The 15,520-nt window shown below is 52.6% G+C and overlaps 1 protein-coding gene across 1 annotated transcript in view; it reads left to right on the top strand.

Moving 5' to 3' along the window:
* Positions 1-3,112: 3,112 nt before the first annotated feature.
* Positions 3,113-15,520, top strand: part of PARD6G (par-6 family cell polarity regulator gamma) — a 92,301-nt gene continuing 79,893 nt past the window's right edge. Inside the window, exon 1 of the mRNA XM_045458087.1 lies at positions 3,113-3,368. Coding sequence (XP_045314043.1) covers positions 3,297-3,368 — 72 coding nt within the window. The 5' untranslated portion in view covers positions 3,113-3,296. The remainder of the gene's footprint in view (positions 3,369-15,520) is intronic.

Genomic DNA, 15,520 nt, shown 5'->3' with positions numbered 1-15,520 from the left:
CACAGTGGGACCCATCTGCCCCATTATGATACCAGGATACTTCCAGGAAGCTGCCAAGGCACCCGCTTCACATATAAAGAAACCTGAGGCCCAGGTAAGTGACATACTCAAGTTCAGGTCCTTTGTGAGATGCCTGCACAACACACAGCGTAAAGACAAGGCCTACCGAAATTTCCAACACCTTTGCTGAGAGTCTCAATTAACTTCACCTAACTCTCTGAACACTTTCCTGAGGCAGCTAGCTCCACGATCACAAACAGAACAGCAATTAGGAGTGTGTGTCCGGCCTGTGACTGGGGCATAGCACGAACCGTTTGGAGCCCACCTGCCCCAGCTAGAGAGAGCCCAACAATAGGGCTGCCCACGCTGCTCCTGGGCTCCTGTGGTTGTGTGTCAGGCCAGGATCTGTGGGGAGATTTGCAATCATGCTGCTGGATTAAGAAGCTTTTCCATCTGAAGGTTTGGCCCAGCCACTTGGTTTTGACTATACCCGACCCACACACAGGCTTGAAGCCCAAAAGAATCACCTTCAAGTCCCCCCTGGAGACTCAGGCTCCGTCCACATACATGTCCTCCTGCTGACCATGCCCCTCAAGAACTGACAGAGCAATAGAAAACTACAAACAAGGACACACAAACCAGCAGAGGATCTTGTTCAAGTGCAGATTCTGCTTCAGTGGGGCTGCGGGGGGTATTGATGAGAAGCACCAGATGGGACAAATGTAGCTGGGCCACAGGCATGACAGAAATGATCTCACTTCCATCAAGGATGGAATTTTGTAGCTTCCAGCCCTCTCCCCATCTCCGAGCCCTGAGTAGGCCAGTTGGTGCCCTGCACCTGCCCACATCACCTAGAATGCTGCCCAACTCCTTCACCCCTTGTCCCCACTTCTTAAGAAATCTGCGGGGTGCTCTCCCCCAGCAAGATCACTGTTTGCTGACAGTGATGACCATTCTCAACAATCAGCAATGGCCACAGACCCACATTGCCATTTAGGGGATTTCTCTTCGAAAGTCAGCACCTCTGTGCACAGTTTGCTCGCTCAGCTGGCAGAGCGTGTATCTCTTTGGAATTCAACTTGGAATTTATTAAAATTTGAATTGATAACAAACCATTATATCAGGTCCTTTGTAGTTTTCACACCAGTGGACATCCTCAAACTTTTTTCTGGAATAGTCTTTTCCTCTTGGCATTTCTGCCTTGATTTGGAATCCTGTCTACATGACTGGACCCCTGGCCAGATTGGTGTCTTTTTAAAAAAGCAGGAACTATAACTCTATGCCTCTGCAATGCCCCTGGCATGCATGTAACAGGAGATCTTAGTGAAAGGAAGTAAAAATTAAATTCTAAGTGATACAGTTTGCCAATCTGTGTTAAAGGATTTAGATATATGTGTGCTCCGTGACATAGTCATTCCATTTTTTTGTAGTCAATTCTAATGAAATAATTAGAAGTAAGTGACTTCAAGAAACACAGTATGTTATAAAAGCTAAACATTGAGAACATCTTGAATATCCAATAATGCAATGATTAAAAATTATGTCTATAGGGGCGCCTGGGAGGCTCAGTTGGTTAAGCATCTGAATCTTGATTTCGGCTCAGGTATGATCTCCCAGTTTATGGGATCGAGCCCCACTTCGGGCTCTGTGTTGGCAGCATTGAGCTTGCTTGGGATTCTCTCTCTCCCCCTCTCTCTGTCCCTCCCCTGCTCGAGCCCTCTCTCTCTCTCTCAAAAGAAATAAACATTTTTTAAAAATTATGTCTATATTTATATATGCAGCTCTTAAAAACCTTATTTAAGAACATTTAATGAATGTGTTTCTTACATAACATGAGGTGAAAAAAATAGGTTGCAAAACTGGTTAAACAGCATGATCACAATTTTATAAAATATATAAATATATATTCAGAAAAAACCCATAAATAATATATACCAAAAGGTTAATAGAATTGATTGCTAACCAGTATAATTGTAGGTGACCATATTTTTTTTCTTTCAATTCTTGTATTCTCCAGATTTCTTTTATAGTAATTTATAGTAATTTCATAATTGCATAACTTATAAATTACGATTATTTATGGCATACCATAATATAATAATATTTAACCTTACTTGTCCCGTCTTCTTAGCTCCATCACAAATTCCTGAAGGATGAGGATTTTGGTTTCCCGCTTCCAGAGGGAAGCTTCCAGCTCCTCTTCCAGAGCCCTCTAGAAAATAAGTACACAGTGACGGTGCTAACAACCGATTCCGTCTTTCTCCTAAGATACCCTTTTTTCCACTGGCCTTACGGAAGACTTCCTTTCCATCGGATAGGCCTAGAGGTGCTTCTGACCCTCTCCTTGCTTCTACCTGTGCTAAGTACGCCTTAGGAGTTTGCCTCCTTGCAGAACTTTCGCCTGGACCCATCTACTACCTGGCAGCTACTACCGACAGGTGTGGCCCGAGGGAGTCAGTCAAGCCTCCACTGGTTCACGCATCACCCAAGAAAATGACAAAAACCAACCCAAATCAGCCCCTTTCCCTGGCCGCCCAGTGGAGGTAAACAGAATCACGGTGGAGGGGAGATGAAGGAGAAGTTGCGGGCGCCCAGGTGGGAGTGAGGCGCCCCGAGTTGGTCCAAGCTTCTTTTCCCTGCTCCGGTCGCTGCCACCTCCCGCGGAGCAGCGGCTTTGGGGGCTGGCCGCGGGGGCAGGTCCTCCGGGCGCCGGGCGGGACCAGGTTCCTCAGGACTCGTGGGGCGGGTCCTCGGGGAATGGGGCGGGGATTGGGGGGCGGGCCCTCGGGGCACGGGGCGGCACTAGGGTCCTTGAGAGTCGTGGGGCGGGTCTTCGGGGCGCGGGGTGGGCACGGGGGGGGGCGGGTCCTCGCGGCGCGTGGCGGGACGTGGGTCCTCGGGACTCGCGGAACGGGCCCTCGGGGGCGGGTCCTCTGGGCGCGGATGAGACTGGGGCCCCCGGAGCTTTGGGGGCGGGCCCTGGGTGGGCGTGGGGTGGGGGGGAGTTGGCGGCTCCTCGGGAAGCGGGGCGGGCCCTCGGGGCTCGCGGGGCGGAGATTGGGGGCGGGTCCTCGGGGCGGCGCGCGCCGGCGTCCCCCCGCTCCTCCCGCGCGCGGCCCCTGGAGTCCCGAGGCGCGCGGCCAGCCCAGCTCCGGCCGCCGCACTGAGAGCTGCGGGGCGGCCGAGCGCGCGCGGGCCGGGGCCGGGGCCGGGGTGGGGGGCGCCGCCCCCAGCGTCCTCTGCAGCCCCGGGAGCGAGGAGCCGAGGCGAGAACGAGGCTGAGTGGGGCCGGAACCATGAACCGGAGCTTCCACAAGTCTCAGACCCTGCGCTTCTACGACTGCAGCGCCGTGGAAGTCAAGAGCAAGGTAAGCCGGGCCCCCCTGCGAATGAATGGGCGCCCCCGGGGGGACTGGACGCTGCGGGAGGTACCGGGGCAGGCGACAAGTTTGGAGTGCGGGGGTCCAGCCGCCTTTCCCGCCGCTGCACGGACACAAAGCCCGGCCGCCCGGCGGGTGCAGCTGGAGCCCGGCGGTAGGAGGGCCGCGCGGGCTCCGGACCCCCGCGGGAGCGGCTCTTTTGTTCCACGAGCGGGAGGCGACCCGGCGCGCCACACGGTGGAGGGGCGGCGTTTCCGGGGCGACCCGGGGGCTGCTTGGAGTGGGGTCGTGGGAGGGGGGGAGGTGCTGGGGGGCCCGGGCCGGGGGAGGGCCTGGCCGCGCCGCCTCCTTCGCTGCGGAGGAGGCTCGGGACTAGCGAGGGGAGAGCGGCAGCGGGCCGGGACCCCCCCCCCCACCCCCGCCCCTGGCCCAGGCTCTCTGGGCGCGCCCGGCCGGTGGCCCCTCCCGCTGTCCGCGCCCCGGCCCGAGCGTGCCCCAACTTGAGGGCTGCTGTGCGCGTTCGGGTAATTGGCTGATAGGATCTGGCGCTTCTGCCCTCTGCGGGGGCGGCTCATTCGCCGCTGACGCTTTTGTCTGCGAGGGTCTTGTTGCAGTTGCTCAGGGTCCCGGAGGAGGGGGCTCCTCGGGCCCTAAGCTGCTGCCGCCTGGGGGTTGGCCCTCTCGCCCTTCCTCCACGCCTCCCCCCTCCTGTAAAGCGAGGCGGAGCAGCTTGACCGGTGGGAGAGGGGCAGGGCCGGAGGGTGGGTTCAGACCCCCATCTCCACACGCACTTGGGCGCCAGGCGTTCGTGTCTAAGGAGCCGAGTCCAGTGCCCCCACTGTCCAGGCCGCCCCTGACCGCCAAGGGCGGAGGGGGTCCTTTGGTAAAGGGTTTACAGGGCGTCCGCCGAGGATGGGGGGCGGCTTCTCCGCAGTGAGCCAATGGAGTTTCGGGATTTCGTTTTCATCTTGAGGAGACAGTCTTTTTATGAACCCCTCACTTCTGTTAAGGTCGCACCCTTCCCCCGAATGCTAACTCTGTGACCCTCGCCCGGAACTCATCCCCTCTTTAGCCCAGGACTGCCCCCAGCCTCCCAAATCAAGTGTGCCTGCTGCGGGGTGTGTGAGGGAAGAACCCACAGGCATGAGTGGGAGCTCCAAACAGTTGTGGGTTTCTTTAACTGGATGGAGACAGCTGATTGGAGCTCCTGGACCACTACCATAGGCATTGAGCACATGTAGTGGTTCCTTTTTTTCTTTTTTTTTTTAACTTTTTATTTTGAGATTATTTTGGATTCACAGGCAGTTGTGGGAGAGAATACAGACTCCCAAGAAGGTCACTTGTAGTGGCGCAGTGTCATATCCAGGACCTGGTCACGTACTTCTGCTCTGTGCACGTCCCTGGGATTACCAGCAAGCACAGACAAGCCACAGAACACTTCCATCAAGGGTCCCTCCAGCTGCCCTTTTAGGGTGTTTGATTTCAGGTGGAAACTGACTAACACTGAACGCTTTTCCTAAATCACACGAGCCACATTTCTCATGCTCAGTAGCCATGTGCGCCTCACAGCTGCCTGATGACAAGCACAGCTCCAGAGGACCGATCTAGAAGGACAGATCTGGAGGAGAGGCCCTCACCAGGCCTTATCACACAGTTCTGGACTGCTGGTACAGGGCAGGCTACTGGGGGCCTGCCTTTGCCTCTCCTCCAGGACAGGAGTGAGAGGCTATGGGGGTTCTGGCTGCCCAGCCAGCTGTGTCAGACTGCCCTACCCCTTCTGGCTCCCCAGTTGCTGGCCCGTGCTCCAAGCTTGGGTTCAGGTTCAGGTTCAGATGCAGTGAATGTTCCCCTGGAGGTGAGTGGCAGAGCTGGAGTTTGGGTTGGATTTGGGAGCACCCCTGAAAGGGCCACACCAACCTGGGTGCAGGGAGTGCCTGCTGAGCTGCCTGTTGGACACACACACGTTCCATTTTGGATGACGGGGCTTGCCTTCTTGTCTGTCCAGAGAGTACACCTGGCTCTTCCTTCCGCGTACACCCTCCCACTGCCCCCCTTAGTGGTTAATACTTGATACCATGGCGCCCATCTCCGCAGGGAGCCTTTACTCCAGCTGCTCTTGTCAAAATACAGGAAGCAAAACTTGATGACAATGATGTCTTTATTCAGGTTAAACGTAGCGCCATAACATCTCGGTTTGTGTGTGGGGAAAATGGTGCCGGGGCCTGATTCCAGCTAGGTCTGCTACCTACTTCTCTTTTGAACTTTCAGGAAAGTCATTTAAACTTTCAGAGCCTTGGTTATTTCATCTGTAAAATGGGCATTGTTCCTGTTCTGCTTACTTCCCAGGACAAAAATGAGGTAATGAATGTGAAAGCACTTTGAAGACTTAAGGAGTTCCTGCAGTTGTAGATGTCAGTTCCTGCAGTTCAGAATATTGGGTATGAAATTGTGTGGCATTTCAGGATATTGGGTCTGAAATTCACCTCTCACCCTCTCAGAATTTTGGGCCATGTGCTACAGCTAGTCCATTCCCAAAGCCTTGACCTGGTGGCTCTCCCCCGTCACAAACATTTCCACATACTTGTGATTGATCTGTTCCTCCCCAAACCAACAGAATGTACTTCCTACTCCCCAGCCCTGGGAGTGGGACTGCCTTTTGGCCACTTGCTTTGACTTTTGCCTCTCCTCCCATGAGACCTGCAGTGTGGAGGGAGGAACTGTGCACAGGTCTGGGGGAGCATGTTCAGGCCCAAGGGAGCACATCTTGGAGCCTCAGAGGGGTAGCAAGAAGACCAGTGTCGAGGGGAGGTGTCTGCAAGGGGCAGAGGAGTTAGAGGATGTCTGAAGGAGCACAGTCACCCTCTGTCAGCAGTGTGCTCCCCCCGCACAAGCCCCTGCCTTCTAGTTGAAGACCCTGGTGCTAAAGGAGGCCCATCATTGTCCAGATACCCAGTCCCAGTCGGGCCTCATTCACATTCTCTTAACCTGGTGGCCTGTCTGCCATGGTTCTGTAGCTTTCCCCCACCTGAATGCTCTCTGAGAATCCACCCTGGGCACCAGCCCTCTCCTACAAAGCCCATCCGATGCCTTCACCGGGCCAAGCCCCCTCCAACTCCTGACCCCTTCTCATCTTATGGCCCTTGTCACAGTGTGGCACAAGGCGGTTGTTCACAACAGAGACCAAAGACTGTGTTTACAACTCAGGGGCATGTCATGTCCATTGTGTTTGGCGGAGATTCACTGCTAAGGGTTTTAATCCAGTGTATGCTGCTTTGTTTAAATCATGATGGAGATGGGGCGCCTGGGTGGCTCAGTCGGTTAAGCGTCCGACTTCGGCTCAGGTCACGATCTTGCGGTCCGTGAGTTCGAGCCCCGCATCGGGCTCTGGGCTGATGGCTCAGAGCCTGGAGCCTGCTTCCGATTCTGTGTCTCCCTCTCTCTCTGCCCCTCCCGTTCATGCTCTGTCTCTCTCCGTCTCAAAAATAAATAAACATTAAAAAAAAAAATTAAAAAATAAATAAAAAATTTAAAAAAAAATCATGTTGGAGCCTTTTCTGGATTGTAAACAAATATGTTGTCATTATAGAAAATTTAAAACCTGTATCAGGCACAAAATGGGATAAGTCTCCCATCCAGAAATGAGCCACTGTTCAGTGTTGCTGTGTGTCTTCTTGACCTTTATTGCATATGTAGCATCTTTATGCTACAGAATCAGGATCATATTTGACAGGCATGTCATTCTATAGCCTGCTTTCCCCCGTCAGTTTAACAGTGTGTTTTCTCGTGTCATTAGAATTTTCTTAAAAACATTCTTAAAACATATTTTAAAATTACTACTTAGTATTTATTTTATGTGTAAACCATAATTAATTTAACCAGTATCCTATTTGGGTCATTTCCAGTTGTTTTCTGTAATAAACGATGCCGTGAATAACATTTATATTTAAAGGCTAAATAAACATTACCTACAGAGTATGTATAGATATGCTACATAAAAGGTATAAAGAACTGCTGATTTATTTATTTATTTATTTTTAATTTTTTTTAACGTTTATTTATTTTTGAGACAGGGAGAGACAGCATGAACGGGGGAGGGTCAGAGAGAGAGGGAGACACAGAATCTGAAACAGGCTCCAGGCTCTGAACTGTCAGCACAGAGCCTGACGCGGAGCTCGAACTGACGGACCGCGAGATCATGACCTGAGCCGAAGTCGGACGCTTAACCGACTGAGCCACCCAGGCGCCCCAAGAACTGCTGATTTATTAAGTCTTATTGTTTCTTCAGGACAGATTCCTAGAGTGCAGTTGTTATGTTAAAAATATGCACATTTATAAGACTTTGAATATATATATATATGTATATATTGCTAAATTTTCTTGCAGAAAGTCTCTTCTGCAGATTTATATACTGTTTCACATCTGCCCATCCATCTCTGTCACCCCTCCCTCCCTCTAGCACTGGTATTTCCTCTTTTCTTTTCTTTCTTTCTTTCTTTTAGTTTATTTATTTATTTTGAGAGAGAGAGAGCACGAGTGGGAGAGGGAGACAGAGAGCTGAAATCCAGAGTTGGATACTTAACCAACTGAGCCACCCAGGTGCCCCTGCCCCTAGCACTGGGCATTATTCTTTCCCAGGTAGATAAGTGGAACCCCATCCCATTGTTTTAATTTGTATCTTTGAATTATTGGTGAATTGAACGGTTTTATATTTGTGGGCTATTTGTCTATTTTTAGCTGCCTCTTTCTTTCCTACATGCTTTTTTTTTTCCTGTTAGTCCTTATTTTTTATTGAATTATGGGAGCTGCTTGACAACAGATTTTCCCACCTGTGCTGAGGTAACAGTGTTTCGGCCCACAAGTTCCCTGGTCCCCAGACCTTATCTCTGGCTGAGGTTGTTGGCTGCCCGGTGCTGCAGGAACATGTCTTTCCATCTGGTGGGCTGGGGGCTGGGCCAGGCCCTCCCCATGGGGTGATTGGGCACTTGCCTGCAGCGAGCCAGTTAAGAACTGCCTGACACAGTTTGACTCACCTGTGTGTGTCAGCTACACCCTTTTAAGATTCCAGCTTTGTATGTGTGCACGTCTGTGTTCAAACAGGTTCGGTGACTTGATGTGGGAAGCTGCATCTGGAGGAGACTCTCACCAGGGTCCCAGGTAGCAGATGTCAGTCTGGTGGGTGCCAGTGGTGTCCATGCCAACCTTTTGTGGGTCTCAGAGCCCTGTGAGCTCTCCCAGAGGGTACTCCAACTAGTCAGGAGTTCGAGCCTTTTTCTAGGACCCATGGCATTTCAGATGGAGGGTCCTCCCAGTTTCAGGGAAGGAGCGTCAAGAATTGGAAGGTGCAGCTATTCAGGGTATCAGAAGCTCAAAGGTTTCTGAGTCATGTTTAAAATCAGTGAAAAAGGAGAGGCGCCCCGACCCTTTCCCATGAAGGTGCTCCCCGGACCTTTAGAGGCAAGCAAGGAATGAGCTAGGAATGATGGCAGCAGAAGCCACCATGACAGTAGTCATTTAACAAGGGAGCATCAAGAGTTAGTGTAAGACTTGTTCAGCTGGCCGAGTACGTGTTTACTGGCTCACCCCTTCCTCTTGGCAAATCTCTAGTCTTCTGTGAGCCTGGGGGGTGATGGGAGGTACTGTGAGCCTTTTTAGACCCTGCAGCTTTCCTCTGCAGCTACCCCTGGACACAGTAGGGGTATACCGATGGTCCAGGCTGGACACTCCCCTCTGTGGACAGGGTGCACTCAGAAGTATTTCTTCAAATTTGTTTAACTGCAGATACACACGCCAGACACTGTTCTAAATACACAGCAATTGCAAATAATAGTTCCTTAAGTCCCATCACAGCCCTGCAAGATGGGTTCCGTTATCACCACCAGTATATAAGAGAGAACACTGAGGCCCAGGGAGTTCCACGAAGCTGCCCAAGGTCAGAGACCCGCAGCAGTCTGGCTCCAGAGTGCATGCTCTTTGCCATGAACTGTCAGTGGCCACTGGGGGAGGAGGGCTCCTTATTTCTCTTCCTCTGACAAGCCCTGAAATCCAGATCTGGGTATTGATGCAGGTGTTCCTAGCATGCCCTGTGCAGAATGAGACAGACCCCCTTGGGCTGTCTGGATCTAAAGCTTGTAAGGGTAAGCTCTTGTGCTTTTGGGGCAAGAAGTTCTATTTTTCTTACATCACCATTACAGGTTCTTATGGGATGGTCTCAAGGGAAGTTTTCTACTCAGTAGTTGTTCTGGAAAGTCTGATTCCACAATGCATTGATTTTTATTTTATTTTATTTTATTTTATTTATTTTATTTTATTTACTGAGCAACCACTATGTGCCAAGCATAGGGCTCATGATGGGCGTACAAAGATAGCTAAGACAAATATTATCTCCTCCTTATAAAACTATGCTCCAGGGACGCCTGGGTGGCTCAGTAGGTTGAGCGTCCGACTTCGGCTCAGGTCAAGATCTCACAGTTCGGGAGTTCGAGCCCTGTGTTGGGCTCTGTGCTGACAGCTCAGAGCCTGGAGCCTGCTTCAGATTCTGTCTCCCTCTCTCTCTATTCCTCCCCGACTTGCACTCTGTCTCTCTCAAAAATAAATAAAGATTAAAAAAGAAAGAAAGAAAGAAAACTATGGTCCAATGAAGGTTTGGTCTGGCACGTGGGAAGATTAGGGTGGGGTGGGGTGGAGGTCCTTCATTCTGATATCCCGAGTGTCACCAAATCACCACTTCCCATTTCCTTGAGCTCAGAGGCTTCCAGCGCATCCCAGCTGGCCTGTCAGCCCACCAAGACCGGTCATGGTGGTCAGCCTCCAGGAACCACCCGCCTGCTTTCTAGCAGCAGCAGCAGCGTCAAAGTCTGCTATGGTTGCTTCGAGATAAGTCAGACCACCTTCTCCCTTCATTGCTTCCAGAAGCAGCTGGGCTCTGGCCTCCACTTTTCCTCATCTGGGGGCTCTCCTCTGCACTAGACCAGGAGGCCAGCTCCAAAAACTAGCTGCATTTCTCAGTGATCTGCTCCAAGGAGAAACTCGGCATCTAAAGTGTGAAAAGCAGTGTTTTGCACACAGGAGGTGCCCAAAAAATGTTGGCTGAGTTGAATTCAGATAAGGAACAGCTGGATTTTCCTGTTGGCTACTAGTCCAGAAGTTGTTAGGATACTTTAGAAAAGAACTACTTTTTGAGGAAGGTGACCAAAACTTGGCTCACTGATGGGATTATTCTCCGGGCACCTCTGAGAGGAGCCTTGTCTCCTCCCTGCCAGTGCTGCAGGGGACAGCGTGGACAGAAGCGGGGAGAGGATGAGCTAAACAGAAAAGAGAAACTTTGAGAGTTGAAAGAAATTGTTTTAAAAGTCCATGTTGATATTTCTGCTGTGTTGGTGTCTGCTAACTTCCTTAGTGTTTGATCACAGGCCGAGAGCCCCAGGGGGTGCAGCCCGTGGGCCCCTTTTCAGAGCCAGCTCTGTGTGCGTCTCCAGGAGCCAAGCTCATAGCCCTTCCTTGCAAGCTCCATTGGCCCTACATGCTTCCTCCTCCGGAGCTGCCGCAGGCAGCCCTGAGTTACCTACAGGTAGGGGTAACAGGCCCAGGACACTCTCTGTTACAGCTGTGACATCAGTTACCTTTGAGGCCTTTTTTCCATGTCCCCTCATTTCAGTTCTTCCCAGGTTCTCAGGGTCCAGGGATGTGTGTCCCACACCCCATCACCCATCGCTCTGTCTCCTCCCAAGGCCGTGTTCCTCATTGGGACTCTGAGCAGATGCTTGCCGGCAGGCCCCACTCCTCATCCCCAACCAGAGCACCTGCTCTGTATTTTGGGATATGTGTGTTGCATTTTACTTGGGGGTAGAAAAAAAGCTTTTGCTGCTCACAGAGTTTGAAAACCACCCAGAGCCTCATGCATGGCCCAGCCCTGTTAAATTCTTGGTTTGTCTCCTCCCCCTGCTCCACAGGCTGACCTTCTTACAACCCGATCCCTTCCCACTCTTGCCCAGGCTTGAGGCTGAAATAGCTGCCTTTTCAGTTGGCTGTTCCAGACCTACTTAATGCGGCAGGCTCTCTCCTTGTGACACTAAAATACACTAATCTCAGGCGTGCAGCTTAATGAAAGTTTGCATGCTTACACACCCAGGTGACCACTATGCAGATCACAGTGTGGAACATTCCAGTATCCAGGAAGCTTCCCTCATACCCTGTCTAGTCAGCACCCACCCCCAGTGTAACCACCATCAGGGGCTCGGTCACTAAAGATGAGTGTTCTGGTCCTCGGATGTGATGTAATGATACACTCCTGTGTCCGTAGGGTACGTTGTGTGCATCAGTGAAGATTTTTTATGGGTGCCAAGTGTTGTGCTTCTGCCTGTGTTGATGGTGCCCAGAGCCGCGTGCGTGTCCTTTGGTGGCTGTGTGCATGAGTGCCTCTTCCGTGCACTCATGCTCTCCACTGGCCTTCGCGATACTGCTATGCTCGGTGCGGTGGGACACTGAGCTGCCCTGGTGGTCCTGCTGAGTCTAACCCACCACGCAGTGCGACTGTTCTCAGCTCTGACCCTGGACTAGACTGGATTTAGGGGAGTGGCTGCTGTGGGACGTCTGAGCATTTGAGGGTCCCAAAGGCCTTGAACCACAACTTATTAAGTGTGTGTTGATTAATAAATTAAAATAAATCAGGAAGAGATTCTTTGTCGCAGAATTTATGTTTCTACCGCTGATGGGTGAAGGGACTCTGATACTTCTCCATGTGATTCTGTGGTTCCTTTTGCTGTTCTCATGCCTTTCTTGCCTTTCCTTCGGTCCACACCAGCTTCCATGGGCCCCTCTGGTGGACCTGGCATTGTGCAAGAAGCTGAGACTCTGGGCGAACAAGGATGGGCCTGCGGGCTGCTCGACAGGTCACAGGGCATCTCATGCACAGGCTCTTCAGTGAGATGCGTTGTCTCCTTTTTGAATACTGTCTGATCTCCATGTGTAGAATGAAAACCCCACAAGCAGCCTCAGCTTGGTGGGCTGTGGACACCTGTACAGGTCAGAGCTTTCAACCACCTTCACCCTGGGAGGTTTGCTGTGTTACCCGGAAGCTCTCCCTGATACACACCTGTGGATGTCGACAGATCACAGTGCAGCCACCGGTGGGGCTTTGTCTGCTCCTCCTAAAAGTCCTGCCCAGTGAGCAGGTGTATCTGTTCTCCGTGTTATCACATCGGTGTGCTTGCCGAAAGCTGGGTTAGGCATCAGTGTACCAGGCAGACCTCTCTTGGTATCTTTGCTTCTGAGGCAAGGTGAGGACAGACAGGGCACCCCTTTTGGGGGACATGTGCTTTGTGGAAGGACCCCAAGGTCCCTGGGTAAGGGCTGTGGAAGAGAGAATTGTGAGGGACAGCTGAGAAAGGTGCCATGCTGGGAGGATGTGGAGGATAAAGTAACATCCATATCCTGTTTTCCACGGCACGGGGGCCTGAGCCACTGGCTCCCCACCCACAAGTCCTGACCTGACTTCCCCTGTTGGCCTGGGATAATGATGGGGTGTTGCTATGGGACAAAACAAACTTCTGTGCCTGTAGGATGTTCCCTCACGTGGGGCCGCAGGTGGCCCCAGCCTCAGGCCCATCAGCAGCTGTCCAGACCCAGGGGCACAGGCCCAAACCTCATAGGAACATGCTCCTGTCGACGGCAGGTGAGGCAGGGGCTCTGCTTCTCTGGGCAGATGCTGGCAGCACCGTCAGGGAGACACTCCCGGGTGAAACAGCGTGTTGAGGAACACCCTTCGCTGTTCACGAGGTGCAGTGAGCTGCCCTGGGGTCCCCCTCACCACGCTTGGAGGCGCCTGTCCCATCCCCCATCTCCCAGGGGCGTGGCCCCATTGCCAGTCTGTCAGTGGTGCCTCTTCCCAGCCAAGGTGGCCGAGGACTCCCGTCATGGCGTTGCCAGAGATGAGCACGTGGCCATGAGAGTGGCCAAGGCTGTGCTGTTGAGGGTGCTGTGCATGTCCCCTCAGCTGGGTTTCTGGGAGGCACACAGTCTCTGGGCCCCCTCCCTGCACCGGGAGCCTAGCCAGCCTGGTGGGAGCATCTGCTGCTCAGGTCACATCACCTGGAGAGTCTAGGTGGCTATGACCCTCTCTGTTCGGTTGTGGCTTCCTTTCTTGAAGCATCAGCTGTGTGCTGTGCTTTCTGCCAGGGCTCCCGCCAGGTCTTCGACATAGATGTTTTCCTCAAAGCTCATGACACGGTGTGCGTGAACTGTCGTGGGGAGCACCCTTGGGGCTTGACCAACCTATTGAGTCAACTAAGCAAGGCCCAGGTATAAGTGGCAAAACCAGATCCTAAACCCTCAGTTGCTTCCCATCTGTTTCACATTGTTTCCTGATTCTATCTGCTGGAAAATAGACAACAGCTACCTGCCCGGATGTGGTCTGAAGTCACATCCTCTATCTCTCCACCTCCCTCCCCAGCACCTCCTGGACCCTGGCTCAGGGCTGTACTGCTTCCTGTGTGTCCCTCACGGGTCCTGTGAAACCCCCTCTCCCAACAGCCCCATGAGCTCCAGCCTGTGCATCGTCTGTTTGGTGCAGGGATGAACCTGATCCCACTTCCTCCTCTGGTACCCCATGGGATCTTCGCAGCTGTGGTCAGAGTAGTTGGTGACCACCCCGGTCCCTGGCGCACCTGAAGTGCCACAAAGCGGATGCCCCTTGAGTTGCACGGCTAAGGGTGCACAGTGCCCACTGGGCTCTGAGCCTCCACCTGGAGCTGCGGGGTTCAGGTCATGCTCATGAGCACAGCTTTTCTCATACAGAATTATAAGGCGGCTGTTTCATCTGAAACATGGACCTGAGGGATAAGTGCCAGCCAGGGATGGAAGGGACGGGGCTGAGGAAGGTGGCTCCTCAGGAACCGGGAAGGTGGCTCAGCTGAGGAAGGACGTATTGCTCTCAGTGGCCCACAGCATGTTTGGGTCTCTGAGAAGGGCTCCCCAGGATCAGCTGTGCGGGAACGCTATGCACCTTCTCCAGGCAACCTGGCCAATAGCAGCCGTTGGCTGGGATCACACTCTCAGGACAGCCCATGTATTTGTATTTGAGTCTCACAAAAACCCTATGAAGAAAATATTTTTGTCCCTTTTTCACAAAGGAGGAAATATGCTCAGGGAAGTTTATTAATTTTTTTTTTTCAAAGTTTATTTATTTTTGGGACAGAGTGAGACAGAGCATGAACGGGGGAGGCGCAGAGAGAGAGGGAGACACAGAATCGGAAACAGGCTCCAGGCTCTGAGCCATCAGCCCAGAGCCCGACGCGGGGCTCGAACTCACGGACCGCGAGATCGTGACCTGGCTGAAGTCGGACGCTTAACCGACTGCGCCACCCAGGCGCCCCAGGGAAGTTTAAATTATCCAGAGTCACACAGCCAGGAAAGGTGAGTTGGGAATTTGAACCTGCAGAGCCTTGAACTTAATGACTCTGCCCTCCTGTCTGTTGTTGGACACCATGGCCCAGATCTGGTGCCATCGCAACCCATCCCCATCCCTGGAAACTGCCCCTTTTTTGTGCATCGTGAGTTCATGTTGGGCTATGACTCTGCTTCCCTAGGGGGCCAGGGACCCAGGTCTCTGCCTGGGTGGCTCTCTGCTTCTGGTCCCAGAAAGGCAGGGTCAGATGGCCTCCACATCCTGCATGCTGTGGCCTAGGCAGACCTTCCAGTCGGCGGGCTCCCCCTCGCATAGCAGCCGGGGCAGCCTTGCTCTCTATCACGCTGCTCCGCCTGCAAGAGCCCCTCCTCTTCCACACACTCAGTGGTTCAGGCATCCCTTCCCACTTGCGGGTCTGCTCCCAGTGCCCGAGCTGCCACATGGGGTTCTCACCACGCCACTGGAGCGCTCTGGCTCTTTTCTGCATTCCCTCTGGTATTAGCCTCAGTTTCTCCATTTACTGGGCTCATGACTGAGGGCAGGGATTGAGTCCTTCCAGGTCTCAGTGTCCTGGCCTTTAAAAGGGGACTAGTGACACCTCTGGATTTCTGTTAGGATTAAAAAGAGCTTGCACACAATGTGTGGCACTGATCATACCTCGTCTACCGTACTGGAAATCCCTGCCAGACAGAAACCATAGACCACGTTCCTAAATATCTGTGTTCTCCACTCCCAGGCC

This window comes from Leopardus geoffroyi, chromosome D3, assembly GCF_018350155.1.
Source record: "Leopardus geoffroyi isolate Oge1 chromosome D3, O.geoffroyi_Oge1_pat1.0, whole genome shotgun sequence".
Lineage (NCBI taxonomy): Eukaryota > Metazoa > Chordata > Mammalia > Carnivora > Felidae > Leopardus > Leopardus geoffroyi.
Note: the sequence above shows the minus strand (reverse complement) of the source record. Positions and strands in the feature narration are given on the sequence as shown.